Source organism: Pseudorasbora parva, chromosome 18 (genome assembly GCF_024679245.1).
Source record: "Pseudorasbora parva isolate DD20220531a chromosome 18, ASM2467924v1, whole genome shotgun sequence".
Lineage (NCBI taxonomy): Eukaryota > Metazoa > Chordata > Actinopteri > Cypriniformes > Gobionidae > Pseudorasbora > Pseudorasbora parva.
In genome coordinates, this window is record NC_090189.1 from 18392074 (window position 1) to 18418264 (window position 26191).

The 26191-nt window shown below is 35.6% G+C and overlaps 4 protein-coding genes across 5 annotated transcripts; 3 read left to right on the forward strand and 1 right to left on the reverse strand.

Moving 5' to 3' along the window:
* Positions 1-75: 75 nt before the first annotated feature.
* abraxas1 (abraxas 1, BRCA1 A complex subunit) lies at positions 76-6315 on the forward strand. The gene is made up of 9 exons (XM_067424118.1): positions 76-292; positions 424-514; positions 667-703; positions 1112-1178; positions 1294-1490; positions 1583-1702; positions 2168-2252; positions 2344-2458; positions 5748-6315. Exons 1-9 carry the CDS (start codon positions 206-208, stop codon positions 6122-6124), a joined length of 1176 nt encoding a protein of 391 aa, XP_067280219.1. The 5' UTR covers positions 76-205; the 3' UTR covers positions 6125-6315.
* Positions 6316-6317: 2 nt separating this feature from the next.
* mrps18c (mitochondrial ribosomal protein S18C) lies at positions 6318-7652 on the reverse strand. The gene is made up of 6 exons (XM_067424119.1): positions 7495-7652; positions 7188-7243; positions 7015-7098; positions 6869-6926; positions 6721-6780; positions 6318-6578 (listed from the first exon to the last, which is right to left on the reverse strand). The coding sequence occupies exons 1-6, from the start codon at positions 7565-7567 to the stop codon at positions 6502-6504; spliced, it is 408 nt and encodes a 135-aa protein (XP_067280220.1). The 5' UTR covers positions 7568-7652; the 3' UTR covers positions 6318-6501.
* Positions 7653-8191: 539 nt separating this feature from the next.
* Positions 8192-16528, forward strand: helq (helicase, POLQ like). Of its 2 annotated transcripts, none has more exons than XM_067423010.1 (18): positions 8192-8675; positions 8763-9339; positions 9436-9614; positions 9733-9933; positions 10467-10539; positions 10635-10732; positions 10819-10917; positions 11009-11154; positions 11237-11476; positions 11615-11756; positions 12662-12766; positions 12851-13061; positions 13222-13379; positions 13938-14036; positions 14317-14490; positions 15516-15629; positions 15739-15873; positions 16404-16528. In XM_067423010.1, exons 1-18 carry the CDS (start codon positions 8376-8378, stop codon positions 16485-16487), a joined length of 3135 nt encoding a protein of 1044 aa, XP_067279111.1. In that variant the 5' UTR covers positions 8192-8375; the 3' UTR covers positions 16488-16528. The 2 variants fall into 2 exon arrangements, with proteins under 2 accessions (XP_067279111.1, XP_067279112.1); XM_067423011.1 differs by having other exon boundaries at positions 10876-10917.
* A 260-nt stretch (positions 16529-16788) lies between these two features.
* hpse (heparanase) lies at positions 16789-23598 on the forward strand. Its single transcript, XM_067424229.1, has 12 exons — positions 16789-17196; positions 17275-17414; positions 18047-18175; positions 18782-18955; positions 19079-19250; positions 19358-19405; positions 19499-19592; positions 19725-19831; positions 22367-22481; positions 22577-22701; positions 22782-22934; positions 23193-23598. Exons 1-12 carry the CDS (start codon positions 16979-16981, stop codon positions 23350-23352), a joined length of 1635 nt encoding a protein of 544 aa, XP_067280330.1. The 5' UTR covers positions 16789-16978; the 3' UTR covers positions 23353-23598.
* The last annotated feature ends 2593 nt before the right edge of the window (positions 23599-26191 follow it).

Below are 26191 nucleotides of genomic sequence, written 5' to 3' on the forward strand. Positions count from 1 at the left end.
GAATCTACGTATACATATCTATGTGGTAATTTCTCCACACCACATGGCGGCAGCATAAGCAAGTGTTTAGATGTAAACTAGCGTCTCGAGAGCAGAGAATAACTTAACGAACCCTACGAGAGCAGAAAGTTTATACATGTAGCCTAGTAACTCTAATTTAAAACCATGGCGTTGCGATAGTTCACTCACGGTTTATTCCAAAAACATGGAGGAATTCAACACAACTGTCCGAATATCGGGTTTCGTGTTGAGTTCACTGATGTTTCATCATTTGAACAGTGATGCGGATGTGGTAAGTGACAAAGATCCTAATGCGACCGCACTACTGGGTTTGCATTAAATAGCAAACTTCAAAAGACAAATGCGTCCGCTAGCATCCCCTCAGTCCCATAACTCCTGTTTACATTTGCACTGTGTTTAAAGGAAGGTCTTATTCTTGGAGAGAGTGTAGGAGAGGAGAACTGCAGGATTACAGACTCTCAAATTGATCACATACAGGTTGAGCACACTATAAGTAAGTTGACTCTACTTATTTCATATCTTCTAACATTATAGTCACAACCCGAAAGTCAAAGTAGGTTCAGAAGGAACCAATATACCATGACGAATGTCAGACATACCGGTAACAACAAAACCCTAGTGTCATGATGTTTTTTTCTTTTTCAGATATTCAAAAACACATCCCTTGTCATAAACTGCATAGGTTAGTGAATTGTTTGGGATTTTCCCACAAACTTCTTTTCATATTAATCAGTAACTGTTAGTGGTTTTAGGGCCTAGACTTTACATTAGGACCACAAGTGGTTAGCCAATATATGATACAAAATTGTTTATAATACAGAAATGATTAAATGTGTACTGATAATGAAATATTTTAATGTATTAATATTACCATGAACTGCAAAACTATATATATATATATATATATATATATATATATATATATATATATATATATATATATATATATATATATACAGTTGTACTATTTACATTTAGCAGTTTTTTTTTAGATAATCACTGTATAAGAGAATCACGGATATAGAGGTTAAAAGCTGATTTGTTTATTTTTATTTTTTATAATAAACCATTGCCTCAATCCTCTTGAAAGCTTCTACAGTAATGCTGGCGATGTGAGTGAGCAGAAAATAAGACAAATTTTGTCTGAGTACAAAAAGGTATTTTTTACTTTCTAAACACATTTGGTTATTTTTTTTTACTGCTGAATAATTCGAAACATGATTTGCATTAACAAATCGTGTTTTTTTTTCATACACGTTTACTCGTGTCAAGGACAATGTGATTGGGTGGTACAGACAACGAAGAAACACCAGGCAGCAAATGACCTTCATGGAACAAGTGGTTCATCAGAATATGAGAAAGATTCTGTCCAATCAGGAACTTGTTTTCATGCTGCTCACACCCTCTCAGGCAACAGCTTCAGGCTCCACACATCGCCTTGAGTTCTCGGCGTTCTTATGGCACAGCAGGTGAGATGCACTCCACTCTTGCACACAACCATAAATCAGACTTTTGAAGCGGAGAACTAATGAAATTGAATGTATGTGATATCTCCATGCAGCCAGTACAACAATATCCCCATCTTGGTGAGCAATCTGGGAAACCTAGAACAACAAGACTACTGGAGAGTGTCAGGCACGTGTCCATCTTTAGGACAGAGTCAAGCTGTTAACCAACACAGGTACATTCAGAAAATACGTTTTGATTGCATTTAAAGGCTTTTTAGTTGTGCTTGCCAAGGCATATATAGTACCTTAGCCTGACAAGCCAGACCCACATCAAGATGTTGGGTCTGGAAACTCACCATTGACAGCTCAATCCGACGGGCGGCATAAACGGTCGTCTTTCAAACTCCCTCTGCATGCAATAGGATAGCGCTTCAACCAACCAGAGCAACAAGAAGCAGAGCTGATAGATTCAACTTTCACTCAGTCTTTTTTGACACTTAGTGGGAACCACATTCACTTCGGTCAGCGGTGATATCACATGTATATGCACTATTTCTAGAGATCAAAGAGAACTAGAGAATCATGGGCAACTAACATTGAAACCACATAGCAATGCAATAAAAAAACACATGGCTGACCACATAGCAATCTACATCTAGCATTTTCTTTACAAATGATAATTTTTATTATCTGCCCAGGACCAAATTCTTCTGTTCAGGGGACGATTTAAAAGAGGTCAGAAATGTCAGCGACATGAATGATGCTTTATTAGCAGAAATGCAGGTTAGTCACTACATTTCACATTAGTTTGCGAAAGTTCTCCGTTGCTATATCTGAAATAAAATAAACGTTCACATCCATCTTTTTGATGCAGAAAGTGTGCAAAGAAGTGGAGAAGAGTGAAAGAGCAGTTGAGAAACTTCAAGAAGACGTCACACAACTAAAGGAGTCGATCGGGAAACAGAAGAGATGCCCTGAGAAAAATGAATGTAAGAATTTATTTCTAGTGCACTTTATATTGATGCTGTCGCACACTGTGAGCGGAAGCTTCTCATTGCAGATTTAAAGGGTTAGTTCACCCAAAAATGAAAATTCTGTCATTAATTTTACTTTTAATTTAACTCCCGTTTCGATTTTGTATGATTTTTGTTCTCCGATGCTCATCCTGGCGCCTGTACCATGAGGGTAGTTTAACAAACTAAGGGTTAGAGGATTAGTTTCTCTCTTCTGCAGAATATTACATGATTGAAAAATATTAAGAATTTAAACAAATTTACACTTCAAGAAGAAAAGAGCTGTCTATGAAAGAAAAAGAAAAATATTATACGTCAATGAAATTAAAAGTTATGAAGTTAGTTTAGTTGATATAGAGAGATTTTAACATTTAAGCTCAGTAAGCTACTTTTTTAATAGCTTTATTTATTGATTTTAAAGCTTATTTGTATGACTTTATATAGGCTATTAATATTAAAGGGTTAGTTCACCCAAAAAAATTATTTTATGTCATTAATGACTCACCCTAATGTCGTTCCACACCTGTAAGACCTCCGTTCATCTTCAGACACAGTTTATGATATTTTATATTTAGTCCGAGAGTGCATCAAAGCGTATGCACACTATACTGTCCATGTCCAGAAAGGGAATAAAAACATCATCAAAGTAGTCCATATGTGACATCAGTTAGTTAATTAGAATCTCTTGAAGCATCGAAAATACATTTTGGTCCAAAAATAACAAAAACTACAACTTTATTCAGCATTGTCTTCTCTTCCACGTTTTTTTTTTTCAAATAAAGATTCAAACGGTCATGAATCAGTGTATTGATTCATGATTCGGATCGCCAACATCACATGATTTCAGCAGTTTGACACGCCATCCAAATCATGAATCAATAAGCTGATTCATAACCGTTTGAAAATTATTAATGACTATTAATGATTAACTAAAATGATAAATGTGTAATTGATTAAGGGTATAATAAGAACAAATTATATCTAAATCATTCAAAATTATTATTATTATAAATAAGCATTGTTAAAAGCCAGAAGCTTTAGTCTTTAAAAAACATTTGCTATGTCATGATATTTAATTTGGAGTAGAAACAGGGGGAGTGACTTTATTCCATCAGAAGTCACTCACAGCTGATGAGTTTGAGATCTCTTAACCTTAGAGCAGGTTAGCGTAAATTACTATGGAGATGAACTCTGCTAAAAGCCAAACCACTTAAATGGTACCTAAAACCCAGGATTGGCACAAACTAAGCTTAAACATATCTGGCTAGCCAGCTAAACCGGCTTTATGGTATAGGACCCTGGACTTGCTGTCATAGCAACAGGTCAATAATCTTAAACCCACTTGAGAGTAGGCTTATTTCCAGTATTGGATTGCTGCTTTTTAAGCACCGTTGATACTTAAAATCTGTCCCAGCCACTGCTACTTTATTACAAGAGTTCATTATCGAACCAGGGGCAGTAATACATTTAAATAATATGTTTATTTTATTAGAGTTTAATTGTAAAATTTATTGGAGTCTTGCACACATGCTGTACAGTTAATCTGAGCTGTGTATTAATTTGAGTGGTGACAGATAATATGGGAGTGGCTTGATGTAGCCCAGGAGATGCAGATAACTTGATCTTGATTGAGCCTTAAGAAACTTTAATGCCATTACGTAACTAAATATAAAATGAACTAAATTGCTAATTTCAACATTGAAATAAAATTGTAAAGACTGTACAAATCCTAGAAATCTTAAATATAAATAATTGGGAATCATGTTAAAAAAAAATATTTATCTATTATAATTTATGTTTTTAATATGTTTTAACTATACAAAGTCATTACGTTGCTGCTGTCCAGAGGCCTGTTGCATGAAGCTAGCTGAACAAACTCGTGAGTTTCAGAGTAGGTTTAGTTGACAAATCCAGATAAATCCAACCTGGTTTAGATCAAGTTCAACGGTCTCTCAAAGCTTGGTATAAACATTCTGTCAACTCAGTTTTAACCCAGAGTTGTTGGGTTAAAGCGCTGAAGCAGGTGCACCTGAAAGTGTGACACGTGCGGCAAACAGCCAATCACAGTGTCCAATTGATTTACTTCCCTTCTGAAGATTGAAAGATCGTTTTGAAAATTATCATGAAATTAAATGTGTTTACGAAGCAGGAATAAACACTGCTGCTGCAGCCATAGTTTGAGAAGGCACCTGAAAGAATATCTGACTATATCAATACATGATGTGAGTCAAAGAAATATACCTAATAATTATAGGTTCACAAAGAGAGTTTAAATGAATACACGTTGTTTAAAAGAATTATGAATGCATGTATTGTATTTATATTAATATTTTTCTACTTGTCAATTAATATAATATTTATATCCCATTTATATGATTTTAAAGTGATTATAATTCAGATCATATAAATAATTAGCAGCAAATGATGTACAATTTTATTTCTAAAGTTTTCTCATTATAAACTGCTTTAATTTGGAATGAGAGATACAGGGTTGTTACTTTCAGCTGATTGGTCCAGTTTGAGTTTATGATCTCTAACCCAGAATAAAACCTGTATAGTGTAAGTTACCATGGTGATAAACACTGCTAAAAACCAATCCACCTTCTTGAGCCCGGAAAAAGAGTTTACGCAAACTAATCTTGAACTTCCCTGATAGTGATTGAAACCAGCTTTGTGCAACAGGCCACTGGTGCCAACCAAGCGCTGCATTGCTGATCACGGTTTTGAGTATCGATATGTACATCTGCTCTTTTCAAGGAACACGAGAATCCATAGTAATCTCCGACAACTTAATCCTGATATTTAAATCAAATCCACAAATTTGTTTGAATAACCAAATTATCCAGAGATCAGTTATCCAGATGAGAAGATCAGGCATCTGTCAAATCATTTCAGACGTAATACGAAGAACGGACCCCTGGCCAGTAGTTGGCGATGTCACTTTGTAAAGAAACATTATGTGTATATAGACTGAAACCGTTGACAGAGATGATAACGGCACCAGTTTCAAACATTTGTGTTTTCTGGATTCCAAAACACAGGTGGAGCATAAATGAATGGTTACAATGCATAAAGAATTTTGTGTTTTTCGAAGAAAAAAAAACAGTGTTGTGTAACTGTCCTGTAGCCCCTTATAGCCAATTCAAAGTGTTTGATACCATAAATATGCTGATTTTTTTTTAGATCAAATCATTAACAGCTAGTACTATGAACTGACGCTGTCGCCATCACAGATTGTAACCCTATGAATAACATTGTATTTCAGCCCAAAAATGTGCCTCTCCTGAAGAACCCAAAGAGAACATACCTCTATGCTCAGCTCTGAGAACTCTCTTCCCCAATGCACCCTCATTACGGACACAAAGCCTCACTGTTCAGGGCTTCCCCGTATTAGAACTGTGCTGTAATTCTGACCATAACTTCGATATTCCCACCAAGTTGCCTCTGATTCTGGAGAATCAACATACCAGGAGGAAGGACGTAGCCCCCCGACTTAGGAAAAAATGCCTCGCTGCTAGATTTCCTCAGAGACTTAAAAGGAAGAGGAAAACGAATGATATCAGTGAGTCGGCCTCTGAGAGCGGGTCAGATACAGAGATCGAGATGAATGGACAGAGCAGAAGTAACTCTCCTGTCTTTTAAAGAATAAAACTGAGCTTGTTCTTATTTGTACAGCAACATAGCCATGACTGGAAAGCATTACAAGTTTTATACCTGGATGTTGCCTTTATCTTGATATGCGTGCTTAATTAAGGTTGTGCTATTTTCTTTAATATCATTTTTTAAAACTTTGTTTGTAAATGTTACCTTGAAAATTAAAAATTGAATCCACACGTGATGTTTTTATTTAATTGATACATTTTATTCATGTTCTCATTTTAGTAGTACAAGAACGTATGATTTATCTAGTTATAATTACGTTTAGATTTTTATGACATTTTGTATGTTTTTACAAACCACAGATTTACAGAAACAATAACACAAAGATGGTCTGCAGAGTCACAGTCTTCATACAGAACCTATTCAATATGTTTAATACCACAAATATCAGGGTCTTTAATAAACTGTGGATCCTTCAGAGTGACTGACATAAAACCTGTATAGGGTAAAAACTGTGTTAGTGAATATTCTGGTTTGACTGTATATGCATAAATATTTTAGTGAAAGCACAGGCATATTTACTTCGTTGTCAAAGGTAAGAAATTAGAATTAAACAGATTACAGTTATACATTCTTACCCATTGAACGAGCTTTCTTTATTGCCTTCGATACCTCCTTCTGCTTTCGACCACACAAGCCTGTGAGCAAGAGTTATGGTGTTCTTAATGACTGAATTTATTAGATTTTTTTTTTTTAAGTGAATATTTGAACCCATACAGCCCTCACCTGTTATGTGTCTGCCGTATACTCTGCCTGTGTGTGGTGAAATGAACTGAGACAACAGCTGGAGAAACATTTTCAAAAAAGCGCTTTCATTAATGACAATACAAATATAGATGACAAATATTCATATTCTTGTTTATTTTACCCACCTGAACGTTTTTGAAGTCTACAGTTATATTGCAGAGGATGCAAGTTTTAGGGGGTTGCTTGTATGGATTTTCCATTTTGATAGGCTGCATAAGACATCATTTTGCAATGTTAGTGCAAATAATTATTCAAATAGTTTCCGAGAACTACAATTCATCACATGTAAAAAGCTTACCATATCTCTCTTGGGTGGATCTTGTTGAGATGTTGTCACACTTCTGATGCATTGTGCTGGAAGAGATCAAATGAAATACTCTGACATGTTGCCATACTTCAACTTTTGCTAAACAGATCAGGAACGCATATTAAATCTTGCTTTAACGCTTTAATGTTAATCACATTATTAAATATCTTCTACTGTAAATGAAGCCGTGTTTCTCATAAGCGTGCTTACGATGTAACGTTACTTGTCATTTGAGTACGATAATACTTACATTGGAAAACATTTAGCATATGAGAAGAAGAAAAGGTTGCAAAGATACCTGTAGCCCTAGGTGTGACTGGTTGTTTGGGGATAGACTGTAATAACAGGCGATTAAAAGAAAGGGCAAACATTTCTCGGTCTGCTCAGGAGGCCACCATGACAGTTACTGCTTTCTTCTTCTGCAAAGTCATTAGCTCGATAAGGTATAGGGTTGTTGCGACCTACCGCCATCTACAGGATCGGAGTAAGTGAACTACCGGTACGTTTCAATCATGGACATTTATAAATATCTAAAATATCTATTACCATTCTTGACAAGAATTAACATTAGACTTGCAATCAGCGTTTCACTTTTTTTTGGGGGGGGGGGGGGTAGCTTGTTTAAATACATTTGAAAACCTTCGAAAGTTTTAGTTATTGAAATATAATTTATGTAAAATGTAACAGATGATGAATTAATGGTAATAAATACAATATATAAAGAATAGAACATTTGTATAAAAAGCTTGTGAAGTTTTATAGATGTTTAGTGTTTTGTCATGTTGCATTTTTAAAGCTTTTAAGTCATTTTTGAGACAGATTGCGTTTAAATGCATTTTCAAAAAGTGGATATAACATTTCAGCAATAAATTATTAATGGAAATAAAATATGGTTTTTGTATATTTTTTCATTCTAATGGGACTTTTGTTCTACTTTTTCTCGTCTCGACACTTTAACAGTCACGTGGTCCAAAGGCGAACTTCCATTGGCTATCTCCATCATTCATCTTTTCGAAAGTCTTCATTTTTGGTAAACATTAGTTACTGTATCGCCGCTCAGTATTCCAGCGTTATTTGTTTTCCAATAATAGACATTTAGTTATATGTTTAGGGTTAGGGTTTTCATGGACTGGCTATGGTTAGTTACCGTTACCTCGCTATGCTACATATTTACAACGGATGAATAAACAGCTTTGGCTCTTTGTTGTGTTGTCAGTTACTGACCCTGCGTCAGTAATACCACACAATGCTGTAATCTCAGTGTGGAGTATCTTTACTGTAGAAATGTATTCTGACAACCACATACACGACATTGTGGTAAAACGCAACACTTCGTCCTCAAGAAAAAGATCAAGGGATGGCTTAAGAAGTCACATCACTCCAGCCAAAAAGCGGTCCAGTTTCACATCAACTAAATGCACTTCAGGAGAAGGACACACTTGTGCCCAAGACATGGCTGAGAATAAAGGCACAGAGCAGGTAAGCAGTTTCTTCTTTCTTTTCATTGAAATGTATACGTTGGTTTCAACTTTCAAGCATGGTGATGGCTTTTCTATTTTTGATCAGTGCTGCAGTGACAATGAGGACTTATTTGACGGTTATGACAGCATTGTGGGTGACAGCTCCTTTCTGGCTAAGCTTGAAGATGTGGAGCTTCAGATGAGAAAGTGTCATGATCAGCAGACTCCAAACCCATGTGAGGATGATCTTACAGACTCTATCTTAGCAGAGGATTTCAGAGACTCCCCACCGAGAGCTTTACCAAGCTCTCAACTTGAATTTCAAAAAGCGATCACAACCCCACACAAAAGCCCTTCCAGAGGTGCACATAACACCTCTACTCCTGATTTGATGAACAGGCCAGCTGTCAATCATGCAGATCTCAATGTCAACAAGCCACCCTCAAAAGCCAGGAGAAGCATGAAAGATCATCTTAAGAAAGTACTGATAGATAATGCAGCAACATCGAGCACCATCTCCAAGACAGTACAGCAAAAGGAAGCTGTAATGACGGAAGAAATGAGTTTTGCCATGCAGGCTATGGAGTCCATATCAGCAGAGGGAGACCTGGGCCCATTTTTTGGTCTCCCATCTAAAGTTAAAGATCTTATTTTGAGGTTGAAGGGAATCCAGAACTTGTATGGTAAGTGTTTCACATTCGTTTCATTTTGGATTTCTTTCATCTGCAACTAGTAAATAAGTAATTCTATCTTTATATTATATTCACTTTTGCTTTCAGAGTGGCAGAAAACGTGTTTGAGTCTGGATTCGGTGCAACAAAGGAGAAATCTAATTTATTCTTTACCAACAAGTGGAGGAAAGACTCTAGTGGCTGAGATTCTCATATTTAAAGAGCTCTTGTGTAGAAAGAAAGATGCCCTGCTTATTTTGCCATACATATCCTTAGTTCAGGAAAAGGTATGTATTTATGCATGATTTATGTGTTATCTAAGCAGTCTGACCATTAGAATGTAAAAAAAGTTGTGGTTATTAATCCACTTATCATAGAATGAGAGATTCACTGATTTGCCTTTAGGTTCGAGGGTTGTCTAGCTTTGGAATTGAGTTGGACTTCATGGTCGAGGAGTATGCTGGCAGTAAAGGGAGGTTTCCTCCAGTCAAAAGAAGAAATAAGAACTCTCTGTACATCACAACTATTGAGAAGGGACACAGCCTTGTCAATTCTCTTATTGAAAATGACCGTTTGGAGAATATTGGCTTGGTTGTTGTTGATGAGGTGTGTACACACATTTTATTATTAAAGTATTTAATATTATTTCTAATCCAAAATAGGGGTTTACAGGTTAAGTTTGATTTAGTAAGATTTTAAATGCTTATGCTTACCAAGGCTTTGTTTGTTTTTATCAAAAATGGAGTAAAAACTTATATTATGAAGTATTATTATAATTTTACTATTTTATTTTCTATTTTAATGTGTCTTAAATTGTAATTTTATCCTGTGATGATCAAGCTAAATTTTCAGCATTACTCCTTCAGAAATCATTCAAATATGCTGATTTGCTGCTCAAGATACATTTCTTTTTATAATCAATGTTGAAAGAATGTGCTGCTTAATAATGTTGTGGAAACCATAATACTTTAGCAGAATTTATTTTTGTTACAATGTAAAGGCCTCTATTGCCAATTTTGATCAGTGTAATACATCCTTGCTGAATACAAATAATATTATTATTTTATTTTATTGACTGACCCTTTTGACTTGGAGTGGATAATAAGCTTTTTAAATGAATGTATCTTTTTTATTTTCAGCTCCATATGCTTGGTGATGGTAGCAGGGGAGCAATTCTTGAAATGACTTTATCAAAGATTCTATACATGAGCAGTGAGTATTCTTAAACTCACACATATACTTCACCTCAGTAATGGTCACTCCGAGTCCTTACAGGGTCTTATAGCCCCGCTGTTGTTTCCCCACAGAGTCAACTCAAATTATTGGTATGAGTGCAACTCTAGGCAATGTGGGAGATCTTCAGACCTTCCTGAATGCAGAAAACTACGCCAATGACTTTCGGCCTGTAAGAATGACCTCTGTGTGACTGTGTTTTATTAAGTCTTTAAATTTGATAAACTCATTTCAAATAAATAACTGGTGATTCTGTAGGTTGAGCTGAAAGAATATGTAAAAATAAAGGACACCATATATGTTGTTGACCCAAAGGAAGAGTCATGCTTCAGTTTCTCACGACTCCTGGATTTCAAGGTAATCTTTTCTTCAAAGCCTTTTTTTTTTTAACTCAATAAGGTATTGATCTGCTGAGCTCATTGGACGTTTGTGCTATGGACTTTCCCAGTACTCCATTGGAATGCAGAAGATGGACCCTGACCACATCATAGCTCTGGCTACTGAAATCATCCCCCAGCAGTCCTGCCTTATCTTCTGTGCCACCAAGAAGAACTGTGAGAATCTAGCTGGAATGATCTGCAAGTATTTAAATAAGTGAGTTAACCTTTAGAGTCCTTTAAGTGCTTTTACTTTTTTTGTCATTGACATTAAATAAAACCTCTGCATTTATTTTCAGGGAGTTTTTGAAACACAAGCAGGCAGAGAAAGCCACACTTCTGGGTGAACTAAAGAGCAGTGGGAATGGATCATTGTGTCCTGTCCTGCAGAAGACTGTGCCCTTTGGCCTGGCCTACCACCACAGCGGACTGACCAGTGATGAGAGGAAGCTGGTGGAAGAGGCCTATTCCTCAGGAGTGCTCTGCCTCCTCACCTGCACCTCTACTCTTGCTGCTGGCATCAACCTCCCTGCACGCAGGTTTGTTTTGTGCATCTTCATCTGGTCTCAGATTAAATTGTTTTCAAACTTGGACTAAAAGAGATTTTAAAAACTGAATTAAAAAGTGTTATTTTTTTGAAAATGTTTCCTTAATCACGTGCATGTACCACTTCTCAGGGTCATTTTGAGGTCCCCATATATAGCTGCAGAGTTTTTAAAGAGAAGTCAATACAAACAGATGGTGGGCAGAGCAGGACGAGCGGGGATTGATGCCATGGGTGAGAGTATCCTGATCCTGCAGGACAAAGATATTAACATGGTATAAAATAAAAAACACAGATATCTGTTAATATAGGTCACTGACAAATAAAGCATCAAAGCCGATGTAATGTGAATTTTTGAGCCATGAATATGTTGTTAAACAGTTAAGTGGTCACATTTATTTTTTGACTCTTATGTCAGGTGGTACAACCAAATAGTTGCATTTATATATACTGTAGTTGTACCACCTGACATGGAAGGTGTACCAACTACCCATACTTGAATTTGGCAGTTTATACATATTGCTGGAAAAAGGTTTTCCAATTACAGTTGAGATAAACTACTGCTATTTATAAAAAGTTTTTTTATGAAAGCTTTCAAACTTAAAAGGGTGCCATAATGTTTGTGTCTATATATATATATATATATATATATATATATATATATATATATATATATATATATATATATATATATATATATATATAATATACACACACACACACACACACACACACACACTATGGCACCCATAGTGAATAAAAAACATATATATATATATATATATATATATATATATATATATATATATATATATATATATATATATATATATATATATATATATATATATATTTTTTTTTTTTTTTATTATTAAGACACCATTTTAAATAGTTTTCTTAGTCTGTTTATTTGTTTGTAGAGTTGCACCACCTGATATTTTAAGGGTTTAGGATAACAAAACATAAAATAATATTTATTATTTAAATTGACAAAAACATTACTGGAAATAAATAGGTTTTATAGTATAAAGTGATATATTATTATCAAATTATTTTAAAGGGAAATTATGCACTTGGACACTATATGTGCATGCCATGACATTGACCCAGTATTATATAATATTATAATATGTTATATTATATTTATTATATTATTTGTATACAAATGTTTCCTCATCAGGCCAAAAATCTATTGTCTGCACCGATGGAGAAGTGTTATAGTAATCTGCTGCATGATGGAGGGAGGGGTCTCCTCAGTCTCATCCTGTCACTCGTCGGCCTGAAAGTATGTGAAAGGTTTTGATGTAACAATAAATGAGAAATGTCTGGTCTACAGTTGCAAACACTAAACTGTTTCCTTTTATTTCAGATAACTACAACTGTAGAACAAGTGAGGAATTTCATGAAAGGCACACTGCTTAGTGTGCAGGATGCTCAGGTCAGTCCAGAGAGGAGTTTGTGGGATCTTACAGTGGAGTCTATACAGACTTTGAAGCAGAAGAGCCTCATCGAAGCCTCTGTTGATGTACATAATGAAACCATTCTCCAAATCACCAGACTTGGGAGAGCAACTTTCAAAGGTAAAACAGTGTGGCATAAGGATTGAAATAATTAAATGCATTTACCACAGGGTGGCAATATGACCTTGTTTAGAGATGTGCTTTTATTATTAATCACTGTTTTTTCAGAGCCTCCCTTTTGTAATGTTTTTTTATTTTAAATTATTATTTACTATTTCAGGTTCTGTAGACCTAAACTACTGCGATCTGCTGTACCGAGACTTATCGAAGGGGCTGGAGGGTTTACTCCTCAATAGTTTTCTTCACTTAGTGTATCTGGTTACTCCATATGACATGGTGCATCAGTGCAAGCCAGATTGGATGATCTACTTCAGACTGGTAAGATGTTTCATTGGGTTGACGCCACTCAAAAGTGTGGGGATTTGTAATATTTTTGAAGACTATTATGTTCACCAAGACTCCATTTATTTGATCAAGAACAACAGTAAAATTTTAACGTTGTCTATTTATATATATTGTAAATAGAATGTATTCCTGTGAATGGCAATTTGTTTAGTCTTCAGTGTCACACGATCCATTAGAAATTCTAATATGCTGATTTGGTGTTCAAGAAACATTTATTATTATTATAAATCTTGAAAACAGTTGTGATTCTTAATATGTTTCTGGAAATCATGATGCATTTTTTCAGTATTCGTTAATGAATAAAAAGAACAGCATTTATTTAAAGTAGAATGTTTTTGTAACAATATAATGTCTTTACTGTCATTTTTGTCATTATTTCAATGCATAATGCATAAAATTGTAAATTTATTACAAAACAGCAACACTATAACAGTGCTTTTCTTTTGAATATTGTATGTTTACTATTAATGTGCTCTCCTTAGTCTCAACTGATGTGTGTTCTTACTGAATCTGAATTTTTCATTGTACCAGTTTACAAATTTGTCGGCTGCTGAGCAGAAGATGGCCACTGCAGTTGGAGTGCCTGAAAGTTTTGTGGCTAGAAAGGCAGCGGGGCAGAGCGTGAGGAAGGTTAGTAAAAACAGCATTCCTCTCATGCTTTAGAACCTTTTTTGATTGGGATTAAACAGCTTGGATATATTAAGCCAAATACTTCAATAGGAAGATATCATTAGCTGAGAAACTAATATAGTATTACTTAAATCCTAATTCTCTTAAAAGATTTGCAGTGTTAATGCTAAATCTTGAATTTAGCCGTACTTAAATATCTGAGGGGAAATGTATGTACTATGTATGTATTGGATTTCACATTGATTTGAGTTTTTTGCTGTTTCTTCTACTTGTGTCTCAGTCTGTGGACATTGTGGTAGTGAATAGGTTGTATCTGGCCCTAGTGCTTTACTCTCTTCTGAAGGAGACAAACCTGTGGAACGTGTCCGATAGGTTCCAGCTGACAAGAGGCTTTGTTCAGACTCTCCTCAGCTCAGCTTCCGCCTTTGGGTCCTCCGTGCTGCACTTCACTGAGGTTTGTGGCATATCTAGGTAGCATTTAAGGGCTTTTTCAGTCCTGTACATTGTTTGCTTTGTTTTGAAACAGAGGCTTGAAGGGATAGTTCACTCAAAAATGAATTTACTCACCCTCGAGCCATCCTAGGTGTATATGATATACTTATTTCAGACAAATACAATCAGATCTATTTTAATAAATATCCTGGCCAATCCAAGCATTATAATGGCAATGAATGCGAAGCACACAAAAGTGCATCCGTCATTGTCGCGCAAGCTATGCTTTTTTCGTAAGATTATCCAAGGCAGTCCTATATAGGTCCTAAAACAAAGCTATATGTTTTACATTATAACATATTAGACATATGGATTTTTTTCTTACAAAAACCCATTTATTTGCTTCAGAATGGCTTAATTAACCCCACAAGGCCATGTGGAGCACTTTTATAATTGATGGATGCACGTAGGCTTTAAATTTGTTGCTGCCATTATAATGCTTGGAAGAGCCAGGACATTTTTAATGTAACTCCGATTATGGGTAATTAAATTTTTTGGGTAAACTATCCCTTTAAAGAGACTTTCTTCTTGGTAATGTTTCAAAGCATACCAAAATGTGTTTATGCATTGTAAGTCACGTGAGTGAAACTATCCTCTTATTAGTCAGAGTACACCTGTTTATGTTCCTCATAGCATCATACATGAAGATGGTTTGTTAAGTTAGCTCAATGGGCTTATTGTGACTTCATCTGCCTAGCTATCATGGGAATCAAAGCATTCTTGCAGTGCACCTTTTTTGTGAAGAGCAATTCGACAACATTTTACACTCCAAGTATACACTTACAAGTTGGCCGAAATTACCTTTTTTTCCCATATATGCCTAATCGAATCAAACAAATGGAAAAACACGCAGGTTCCAACACAAAGGCACCAAACAAGCCCGGTGTGATTACGCCCTTAGATATATCAGCCTACATATCTACATCTGCTCCTCTCTTGCGGTTAATAATTGATTAGAATGCTATGAGACTTGTCTGTCCATTTCAGGAGCTGGAGGAGTTTTGGGCCTATAAGTCTCTTCTCTTAGAGCTGACCCGTAGATTGACTTATTGTGTGCAGGCTGAGCTCATTCCACTCATGGAGGTGTGTGGAGTACTGGAGGTGTGTGTTCTTGCTGCTCAGTTTCTCTAGAATAGTTGACCAGAATGTTTGCTTAAAAGCTCAGTTTGTGTGTTTTTATTTAGTTCTTCTTCATTCTCTTTTGATTCAGCATCGTGCTAAGCAGCTATATAACGCTGGTTACAAGACATTGTCACATCTTGCCAACGCAGACCCACAAATTCTGGTCCAAACTATTGAAAACCTCTCCAAGAGACAAGCCAATCAAATGATTGCATCAGCAAAAGTAAGTACAATGTTGCACTATATAGCATCATTATATCTCCATATTAGCATGCACATTTTTACAAATGTATCCAAAATAAAAATTGTCATCATTTATTAATCTCAATCTCAAACCTACATTACTTTATTTCTTGTGTGGAACGCACAAAAAAAGAAATAATGAGGGAGGTCAAGGTTGTCAGATCCTCAAAAAGATCATCATAAAGGCACCATCAGAGTATTTCCTCACACAACCGCAATCATATGGCTCAAGAAGACTACTTTGACATTTTTTTGTGATTGTGAATTGTTTTTGAGGCTTTACATATTCAGTCCTTGTCATAGCATGCAAAATACTGACCAGGGCTGCGATTCTCAAAAGCATTGTAAGCCAAATCAAAGAATCATGGGCACCAATACTCTCTAAATTCAACTTGCCTTACAATGCTTTTGAGAAACGCAGCCCAGAACTTTCAGGAAACAAACAACATCAGCGTGAGTAAAGGAATTTATTTTTTGGGTGAACACATGTTTATTCATGTTCATTTTCAGATGTTACTAAAAGAGAAAGCAGAGGCCTTGCAGGAGGAGGTGGATGACCTGCTTATGCTGCCATCTGATCTTCCATCTTTGTAAATTATTCTTTATTTTTTATGTATATGATGTAAATAGTAGGTATATATATATGTATATGGCATTATGTAAACTATTTTGTGCCTCTGTGTCTGGCTGAAATAAAAACGGAAGTAACCCCGATTTTTGTATCATCTCTGTTACTCATTACCATGATCATGTGCTATTTTATATCCAACGATTGAACGATTTTACAACCACCAGTCAGTCACACACAGCGTGTTACATTTCCAGCACTGTCTCTAATGTTGTGATTTCCAGCCAATCGCGTAAGGTATGCAAATATGAATGAGCTGGAGCCACGCCTATGAGTCACTGGCATGAGATATTTCAAATAATTTGACACAGACCGGTTCCTTACGTACAGTCAAACAAGAAATAAGGAAGTAGGTATTTGATGGTGCCAAAAATATAAATATTTCGCCTGTGTTTTTTATGATCGCGTGAAACCGATGCAATTAACTACCGAATGAGGACACCGGAAGATTGAACAGATGAAGTCTGCGGCCACAGCAGTTTCCACGATTGTCGCTTTGGTTTTATTTCGCGCATTGTGTGACGAGGCCAAAACGGTAATATCTGCCGAAGATGATCAGTCCATACGTGTTGATCTGGATCTGTCCAATGTGGCCCGAAGGGTGGACGAAAGGTTCCTCTCTGTGGCTATAGATGCGAGTTTAATAACCGAGGAGAAGTTCATGAACCTATTGAAGTAAGTCCTTTAAAAGTTTTGCAGACCTCAAATAAATAAAGTTTTGATGTAACTTTAAAATCAATGATGTTTATGTAGTTCACCAAAGTTAAGAACCCTCACCAAAGCCTTGATCCCAGCGTTTCTGCGATTTGGAGGTACCAAACAAGATTTTATGAAATTCAACCCACGCGGAAGATATTTTCAAGCCAGAGAAAACAGCAGCAGAGCTGTTCTAGGTAACCTCTTTCACTTAGCATCAATAACGCGAGTTAGTAAACCACATCTGCCAGTCTGAAATAAGCTGACTGCGGTGTGTTGTCATCTGACTTTAATGGCATCATTCCAGATTTGCTTTAATGAGAGAACAGTTTACACGAAACACCTTGAGAACAGACTGCAATTGTGTACTAGAATGTTCAAATGCTACAATTTTACTATCTACATTTCTATCTACATTTCATATATATATATATATATATATATATATATATATATATATATATATATATATATGCATACATACACAATTACACATACATACATATATAACTTTTTAATAAAAAAAAAGGTCAAATACACAATAGTGGAGTGAAATAAAATAAAAAATATATAAAAAAACATAAATCAACCTTCAGTTTACAGTCTACATACATGTACCATCTTAATTAGAACACCTGTCATTGATTTCTGTCTCGAACACATTCATAACCTCCTTTTCAATCACATCATATTCCCTGATTTTTACTCAAGAACCTTCTTGTTAAACCCATTTAACTCATCATACTTTGCACAAAGACATTGTATGTTTTTTTATAATATTGCTATTATGGGGTTAATTTAATTTGCACATCTGATGTCATTCCTACAGGAAATTTGTGTAAGAGACTTGAATTGCCTCCACTGCTTGAAAATAGGTTAAAGCAAGAATGGGTCTTACAGTCAAAGACTTTACTTCTGGAGGAACTTGAGGGAAAATACAAAAAGACAGAATTCTCTGGTAAGTTTAATTCTACTTCTGTTAAATAATTACCTAATTGGGGTTTATCATGAGTCACAGTGTTCTCACTTCTCTAGCAACATGTAAATGTCATGTCAGGGCTCAACAATCACAAGTTTCATGCTGGCCCATATTTTTATGCCAAAAGCGTATGGTGATTTCAAAGACAGGGCTTCGATTAGGCCAGGATTAGGCCTTTGTTCGATAAGGACATTTATAAATGTGCCTTAGAAAAAACACCTGGTGTGCTTTTCTTGAGACAAAACAATAGCAGTTACATGTTTTAAGATATACCGTTGTCAAGTAGCTTTCAGTAAAAACAGCTCAAGCATGCATTTTAGTCTGGGACTAAACTTAAGCCTTGTCTGTGAAATGGGGCATAGTTATAATTTAAAAGATGTTTTTTTTTTTTTTTTTTTTTAAGTATATTATGTTTCCATGATCAGTTGTAAAGCTGCTTTAGTAACACATTTAATTCAACAACCATGATTGATACATCACAAAAACATTTGTCCATCAACTGATCCGAAACTCTGTAATGTATTTTCAATGATATCACGATCAAAAATATTAAAGAGAAAATTCAAGTGTCTGTCTTTCTCCTAGAATATGCTGTCGACCTGCTGTATGCCTTTGCAAATTGCTCTGGTTTAGACCTCATTTTTGGTTTGAACGCTCTGCTCCGAACCAGTGAAAACACATGGGACAGCACAAATGCAGAACTGCTGTTGAAGTACTGTGAGTCCCGGCAGTACGTGATGTCCTGGGAGCTGGGAAATGGTAGGATTTGGGATATTGCTTTTTAATTAGGATTGACGTTCTAGTTTTGAATTTGCTAATAATATTATATGATTATTTTGTATTATTCAAGTTGGCTCCTCAGCATCACACCTCTTGTTTTAGAACCCAACAGCTATGAAAAAAAAGCTGGGATCAGAGTGGACGGGTACCAGCTCGGTCAGGATTTTGTCCACTTGCATCAAATCCTTCAGGAATCTGCGGTCTACAACACAACAGGTTTATATGGACCAGATGTTAGTCAGCCACGAGATCACCGCAAAGATTTGTTAACTGGGTAAGTGTTAAGGGAAAAGTGTTATTTAAAAAAATATATTTTCAAAATCACTTCTAGTCTATTGGATTTGGGTATCAAATAAAGGTGACATGGTTCACTGTTTATAGGTTTTTAGAGACTGGAGCAGAGGCCATTACTGCATGCACCTGGCACCAGTAAGTTATGATTAACTTCCTTGCATAAAATCAGAAAGAAATCATATGTGAGGCTTTGTACTGGAGCTTGTTTTCCATTTTCCTTCTTTACAGCTATTATGTGAATGGCAGAGACACATCTATAGAGGATTTCCTTGACCCTCATGTGCTTGATACTCTGGCAACAAAAATTAACGAGGTCCTCGAGGTACCAGAGTAATTCTGCATAATATATTAAAATAGGAACTCTCTTATGGCATTAAAATTTCTCACATTCAACTGTAAGAAATGTCAGAGAGATAAATGAGCTGAAATTAACTGATAAACACTCTGCCTTCAGACCGTTGAATCTGTTTCTCCGGGGAAGAAGGTTTGGCTGGGAGAGACAAGTTCGGCATATGGGGGAGGTGCCGTTGGTCTCTCAGACACATTTGTAGCTGGTTTTATGTGAGTCCAAATTTTTTTTCACTTCACTTCAGTCCATAGTAAATTAAAACTTCCAATATGTTTTAATGGGCATTTAAAGGTGCAGTAAGTGATTTCTAAAAAAACGCTGGGGATCAGAGCGAGCACTGTAACAGTGTTGGGTCGAGTTACTCTTAACTCTTTCTGCGCCAGCATTTAAAAAAAAAAAGTTGCCAGCCACTGCCAGGGTTTTTGACCATTTTCACTAAAATGTAATAGTCCATAGAATATTTTGTTTTATGAATATCTGAGCATGCAATATATCAAAATAGAGCTGACTCTCTTCTTTTAAACAAACAAACAAACAAAAAAATCATGCATTCCTTTTTATCAACACTTGAATATGGGTAAGTTTCATAAAAAAAGGTACATTTTGAACAAAAAGCTGAGAAAAAACGAATTTTTGTCAAAAACTGCATTTAGATCCAATTCAGAGCGATGACCAGACACAAATAGAGCAGATCAAGTCCATCAATACCCCTAATTCTTGCTCAGTCCTGTAGCTGGGACTGGGTCAACATTTCCTTCTGTAACATTAGATAGTTTTGATTTATATGATGTTTAATGTTGATGATCACGTTATTTTTCATATGCATTCGCTTACATACCATCGCTTCTCTTCCTTGCGTGTGTTTTGATCAGGAGATTCTGTACTCATTCAGAAGATGCACAATAGCACCTCCTAATAACAGTAAAAACACAGAAAATTCTGTGTTTGGTCGGGAAGCGTTTTCTCCCAAATAAGTTTGGCTCTTTGGGAAAGAGTTAAAAGTAATGCATTACACTATTGCATTACTCCTTAAAAAGTAACTCATATCATTTTTTTTTTTTTTTGGAAAGTAATGCATTACATTACTTTTGTGTTACTTTTAATCTGGGGTGAGCTTGTTTATTTTTAATAACAACCCAAAAAGTAATATTTTGGCTAATTTAAAGGCCCTTTCACACCAAAAGTGTGTTTCTTTCAGCTGATTAAGCATCAGGCTGAAAGAAATGCAAATTTACACCTGTACAGTAGAAGGTGCTGTAGTTGCAAATGAGATGAATGGATGTCTACTTGCATTTATTGTAGTCTTAGAATAAATGCGAGCAGACATTTATTCATCTCATTTGCAACTACAGCACCTTCTACTATACAGGTGTAAATTTGCAAAACGCCTTTGAACTCCAGATTTCTCTCAACATGAGTACTACATGGGAGAGCTGTCAGTCAATAAATGGAAAAACAAAGTATCTTGCGCTACTTATTTGAAAAACTGACTTGGATATTTTGTTGTAAATTTAAGAGTAATAATGTGTTACTTTACTAGTTACTTAAAAAAGTAATCTGATTATATAATTCAAGTTAACTGTAATGTGTTACCCCCAACACTGCTCGTAGCCAATCAGCAGCAGTGGGCATGTCCACTCATGATGGGGCAAGAGAGAGATTTGAAGAAATACTTTAGAAAGAGAGGTGGCTAAGAGACATTACAAAAGAGACACAGTCAGAGGAATATAACTGGAAAAAGAAGGGTTATGATCAAGCAAGAGCTTTAGGAACTGCATTAATATTATAAAAGCTTTCCAGTACTGGAGAGACCTAATGCCTGAAAACAGACACAGAGGTGAGTAACATTGGCTTTTGCTATGTTTCACAGAACCAAGATATACTGTTGTTGTAATGTTAGCTATAGTAACTAGACATTTTTGGTTCAGAGTGTCATTGTTCGTCTGGAGCTGGTGTGCTGCTGGTGATTAACAACAAACTCTCGCTTTTATATAAAATCCTGGAGACTGTGTGTTCATGTTTTGCTCTTGTCATCATTCGTCTGTCATCTTTGCATTATTTTTCGTGAATCATTTTGCTGTGCTTCAGCCATGATAAAGAGACATCCAGTCTTGTATCGCGTGTGAATGCATTTTAGGGGCGGCACAAAAGAGAGGGGTGTGTGTTTGCTTGGCTTGATTTTAAATGCCAAGTGTTTCTCCGAAATCGCTTACTGCACCTTTACATCAGTTTATACAAATCACAATAAAAAAGTCAGTTCTATTCTCTTCATAAATGGGTTTCCATTTGTTGTAATAATTAAATGAAAGGATTTTGCATTTAAATAATGAAAATGTGTTTAAAAAAAGTTTAAATATAAGAACATGACATAATGACATGTATTGGAACAAAAATACAGTAAAAACAGTACTTCTGTGAAATAGTATTACAATTTAAAATATACTTTTTCTTCTAAAATACAATTTTCTGTTGCAGCCATTACTCTTCATTATTCATTAGTCTTCAGAAATCACTGATTTGGTGCTCATTAAACATTCCTTATTATTATCAATCTTGAAAACAGTTGTGCTGCTTAATATTTTTGTGAAAGCCATTCCACATTTAAGAATTTTTTGATGAACAAGAAAGTACAAAAACAACAGTATTTATTTGAAATGTACATGTATGAAATATGATCTGTGTAATGCATCATATCAGAATAAACGCACTTTAAATAAAGTATATTTAAATCTCTTTGTTTATTAAAGGTGGCTGGACAAACTAGGACTTGCTGCTAAGCTTGGTTTGGATGTCGTTATCAGACAGGTTTTAATTGGTTCTGGCACGTACCATTTAGTGGATGATAACCTAGATCCCCTTCCAGTAAGTGTTTATGAGTCCAGGAATGTGGACACCCTAAATCTGTTTTTTTTTCTTTTTTTTCTTCACTCTTTTAAACTATTATGTACATATGGCAGGATTACTGGCTATCATTGATATACAAAAAGCTTGTTGGTCCAGAGGTCTTAAAAGCAGAAGTTCATACAAATTCTGGGCTAAAGAAACTAATACGGGTATACCTTCACTGCACTAACAAAAAAAGGTACTTGTATTCTCTTACTCAAATATTTCTTTTACGAAACAATGGTTAACCCTTTTTGATATATCATATATCCTTTCCAGTACACATTACAGACAAGGTGCTGTGACCTTATTTGCCTTAAACCTAAACAAAAATGAAGTCACGATTAGTCTGCCCGTCCATATGGCCAACAGCACCATTGATGCATTTTTGCTACAGTCAGAAGGGGCTGGTGAACAAAGCCTTTATTCCAGGTAATGTCTCAAGATCTCACAATGATTGGACTGGACTACTATAAATCTATTTGCTAGCTGAAGATTAGAATGACTACATCTAATGTAATGTATCTTTAATAGGTTTTTTTTGTTTTGTTTTGTAATGTCTCCTCAAGACAGAAATAAATCAGTTGTGACCAGCTAAGACATCTAAAATCATAAACATTTGGATATGTTATGCATCAATGATCATAACATAGTAACAACCTAAAGACTGTTAAATCTGTCCATCTTTAGGTCGGTCAAATTGAATGGACAAGTGCTAAAGATGGTGGATGACCGAACACTTCCTCCACTGGAGGGACGTGAACTGACGCCTGGAGAACACATTAAGCTGCCTGGGTTCTCATTTGCATTCTATGTTCTGATTGAAGCAGGAGCTCCAGTATGCAAATAAGCTCGGACAAAGACTGCTTTCACTGGAGAATCAGGGACGCAAAATGTGTAATGACAAAATATAATTTATGTGAGGGAACTTTAATCTTGAATTAAATGAATCAGTCTCTTAATATGAAAACAGCATTTTTATTTATTTATGAAAATGTCTATTTATTATAAATATCGAGTAACTCAAGAATGTTATTAATGATCAACAGGGACTGGATTTAATCTATTTAACATCTGTAAAAATAAACCGATTTTCAGCAAAGCGCTTGTTTGTCAGGACATTTTGTTTGACATGTGGAAGTGATTGAGTATCCGTGCAGACAGGCACTATAGCAATCAAGCCTTTTGATTCTTAGTCATTTTCTGTCTGTGTGAGTCACATCTTTCTGTGCAAAGCACTACATTCAGCTAAATTTAGATGTGAATAAATGGTCACGACATTTTGAAGATCCTCTTAAAGGCAGACTTAAGATTTCCCATTGCACTTGTTACTCTGAGTTGATGATTGTAGCAGAAAGTCTGTGTTAGAGGGTTGAAACATCTGGGCTTCAGTGAGAACACAGCTGGTATAAATATTGCTAGACTGTAATTGCTACACTCTGGATGCTTGTGTAAATCTTTGGGCAAAAAAAATCTATTTGTTTAAATGTCAGGGAGGTTTGTTACAGTGACAAGTTTTGTCATGTCAACATTTAAAAAGATTGAAAGAACATAACTTCATCTAAAAATAAACCACCAGCATATTGATTGTCCCAAAGAGGGAAGCTATTGAGTAAATACTTTAGTTTCGCTCGCAAGCCATATGTCGGTTTGCTAAGGGAATTTTTAACTCTTTTTGCAGAGATTTCCAAATAAGCTATGGGAAATTTAAATTACTTAAATGCCTAATTAGTGAATCAAAATTAGTGGGTAAATAAACCTTGCAATGTGTCGTTTTGCTCACCAGGCGGCGATGTTTACTAGTGTTGAGAGGCTGAATGGCCAAGAACAATTTTGCAGGCCACATTACAGTCCATATAAATTAAAGGCACAATATGTAATGTTTCAGCATTAAAAATATAAAAGATCACTATATCTATGTTATATATTTTTTAAAGTTGTGTGTTTACATTATCCTGACAGTTCCAATTAACTTCTAAATCCAGAGAAATTAATATTTTAATTCGAAGACACGGACCGTGTCTTTATTTCCGTTATGTCGCCCGTCTTTCACGTCATATCCACGTTTGCGTCTTGCTTCCTGCGGAACTCGGCGGAACCGCCAAACTCAAAGAGGATCACTGACAGTATAAGGGGAACACCCGTATAAAAAAGTCTGTATGATAATGGATCATGACTACTCTTTGCCAGCTCAACAAAGCGCAAACGTACGAGTGAAAAAAAATGACCCGAGAAGATTTTGGGACAGTAGAAGAAGCAAGAGACGTGTAAACCTTGGAGAAGCCTTTGAAAGATGGCGAAATCTTCGTGACAAGCTCGGACTGCAGAGAGATATGCTGATCTCGCTTTCGTTTTAATAAACAGGTAATTTAAGTAACCATTCAGCTAACATAATAATCATATAATCATAACATGCTGTATGTTTGCATATTGCATAGCGATCTTGACCACATTGAGACGCGTTTAGCTGAATACGTAGCCTATAACGTTACATTTTGTATTGCATCGGCTTTTCAAACAGGCGGATTCTGTGTTTTTGGAGACTGAAACTGAGACTTTTTAAAACTGATTCAAAAGTATATTTCTATCCGTATATTTTGTGACACGATGATGTCATGTGTAAAACGCAGATGGACTAGCTATTATTGGTTTTATATGTAGCTGGAGAAGGTAACGTTAGCTTCATAAGGTAATATGCCACTATCTTGGTCAATTAATATAAGGTGACCGTCACTTTTATCATATGTTAATACTAGCTACATATAATATCGATTTAATAATGATCTACTTATTCATATATCTCTGAGTTCCAAATAATGTTTATTAGATTGATGAATGTGGGGAGCGACACACCGCGTGTTCCAATGAACAACGTATTGCTAGTGCTGGTTCTCTCATTTACTGTTTTATGTTGGTAATGATAAACTAAATTGAAATGTATTTCCTTATTGAACAGTTGATATACAGAATGTTCGACAATCGCGGATGCCATGTCAACATATCTATAATTTGAGTAACTCAAATTATGATGCACGGTTAATATGTCAACATAGCCTACCAACTTATAGGTGTGTTGACATAGCGACCGCCCGCACAACATTCTGACTCACACATTAGCTAACGTTACTGATAAGTTTGTTAAGTAACGGTAGCTCGCTGCTATTTCATTAGATTGGCATTACATAACGTGAAAAGCCGTAACTAAACTTAACAATAATAGAGATGTAATATAACAATTACCTTGTCAGTGAACATGTTTTCTGCTGGAGATGCCAGATTCGCTGGTTGACAGTGGCAATAATGACAACAACTCCCATGAGCACACGCACTTTCCCGACGTCATTAAAGTACGTCTGTTGTTATTATTTTGAATGAGTGACCCCTAGTGGCCAAAAGTTGCATACTGCACGTTTAAGACCACATGCAGGTATTATTCGTTGTTGATGTTGAGGTTTTAGTTTGTCTGGGATAAATCTTTTATCTTTTATTTGACTTATAATTTTACCCCAAATATTAATTAAAAAGGCTCGTCAAACAATTCTATGCAGGATATAAAATATTCTTTTCATTATTCTACAAGATATCCTTGTTGTTGATGTTGTTATAGTACTTGTTCAGCTCTAAATTATATTTATAAACAAATAATATTAATCTGTACGATTATATGAGTACACATTACTAAAAATATG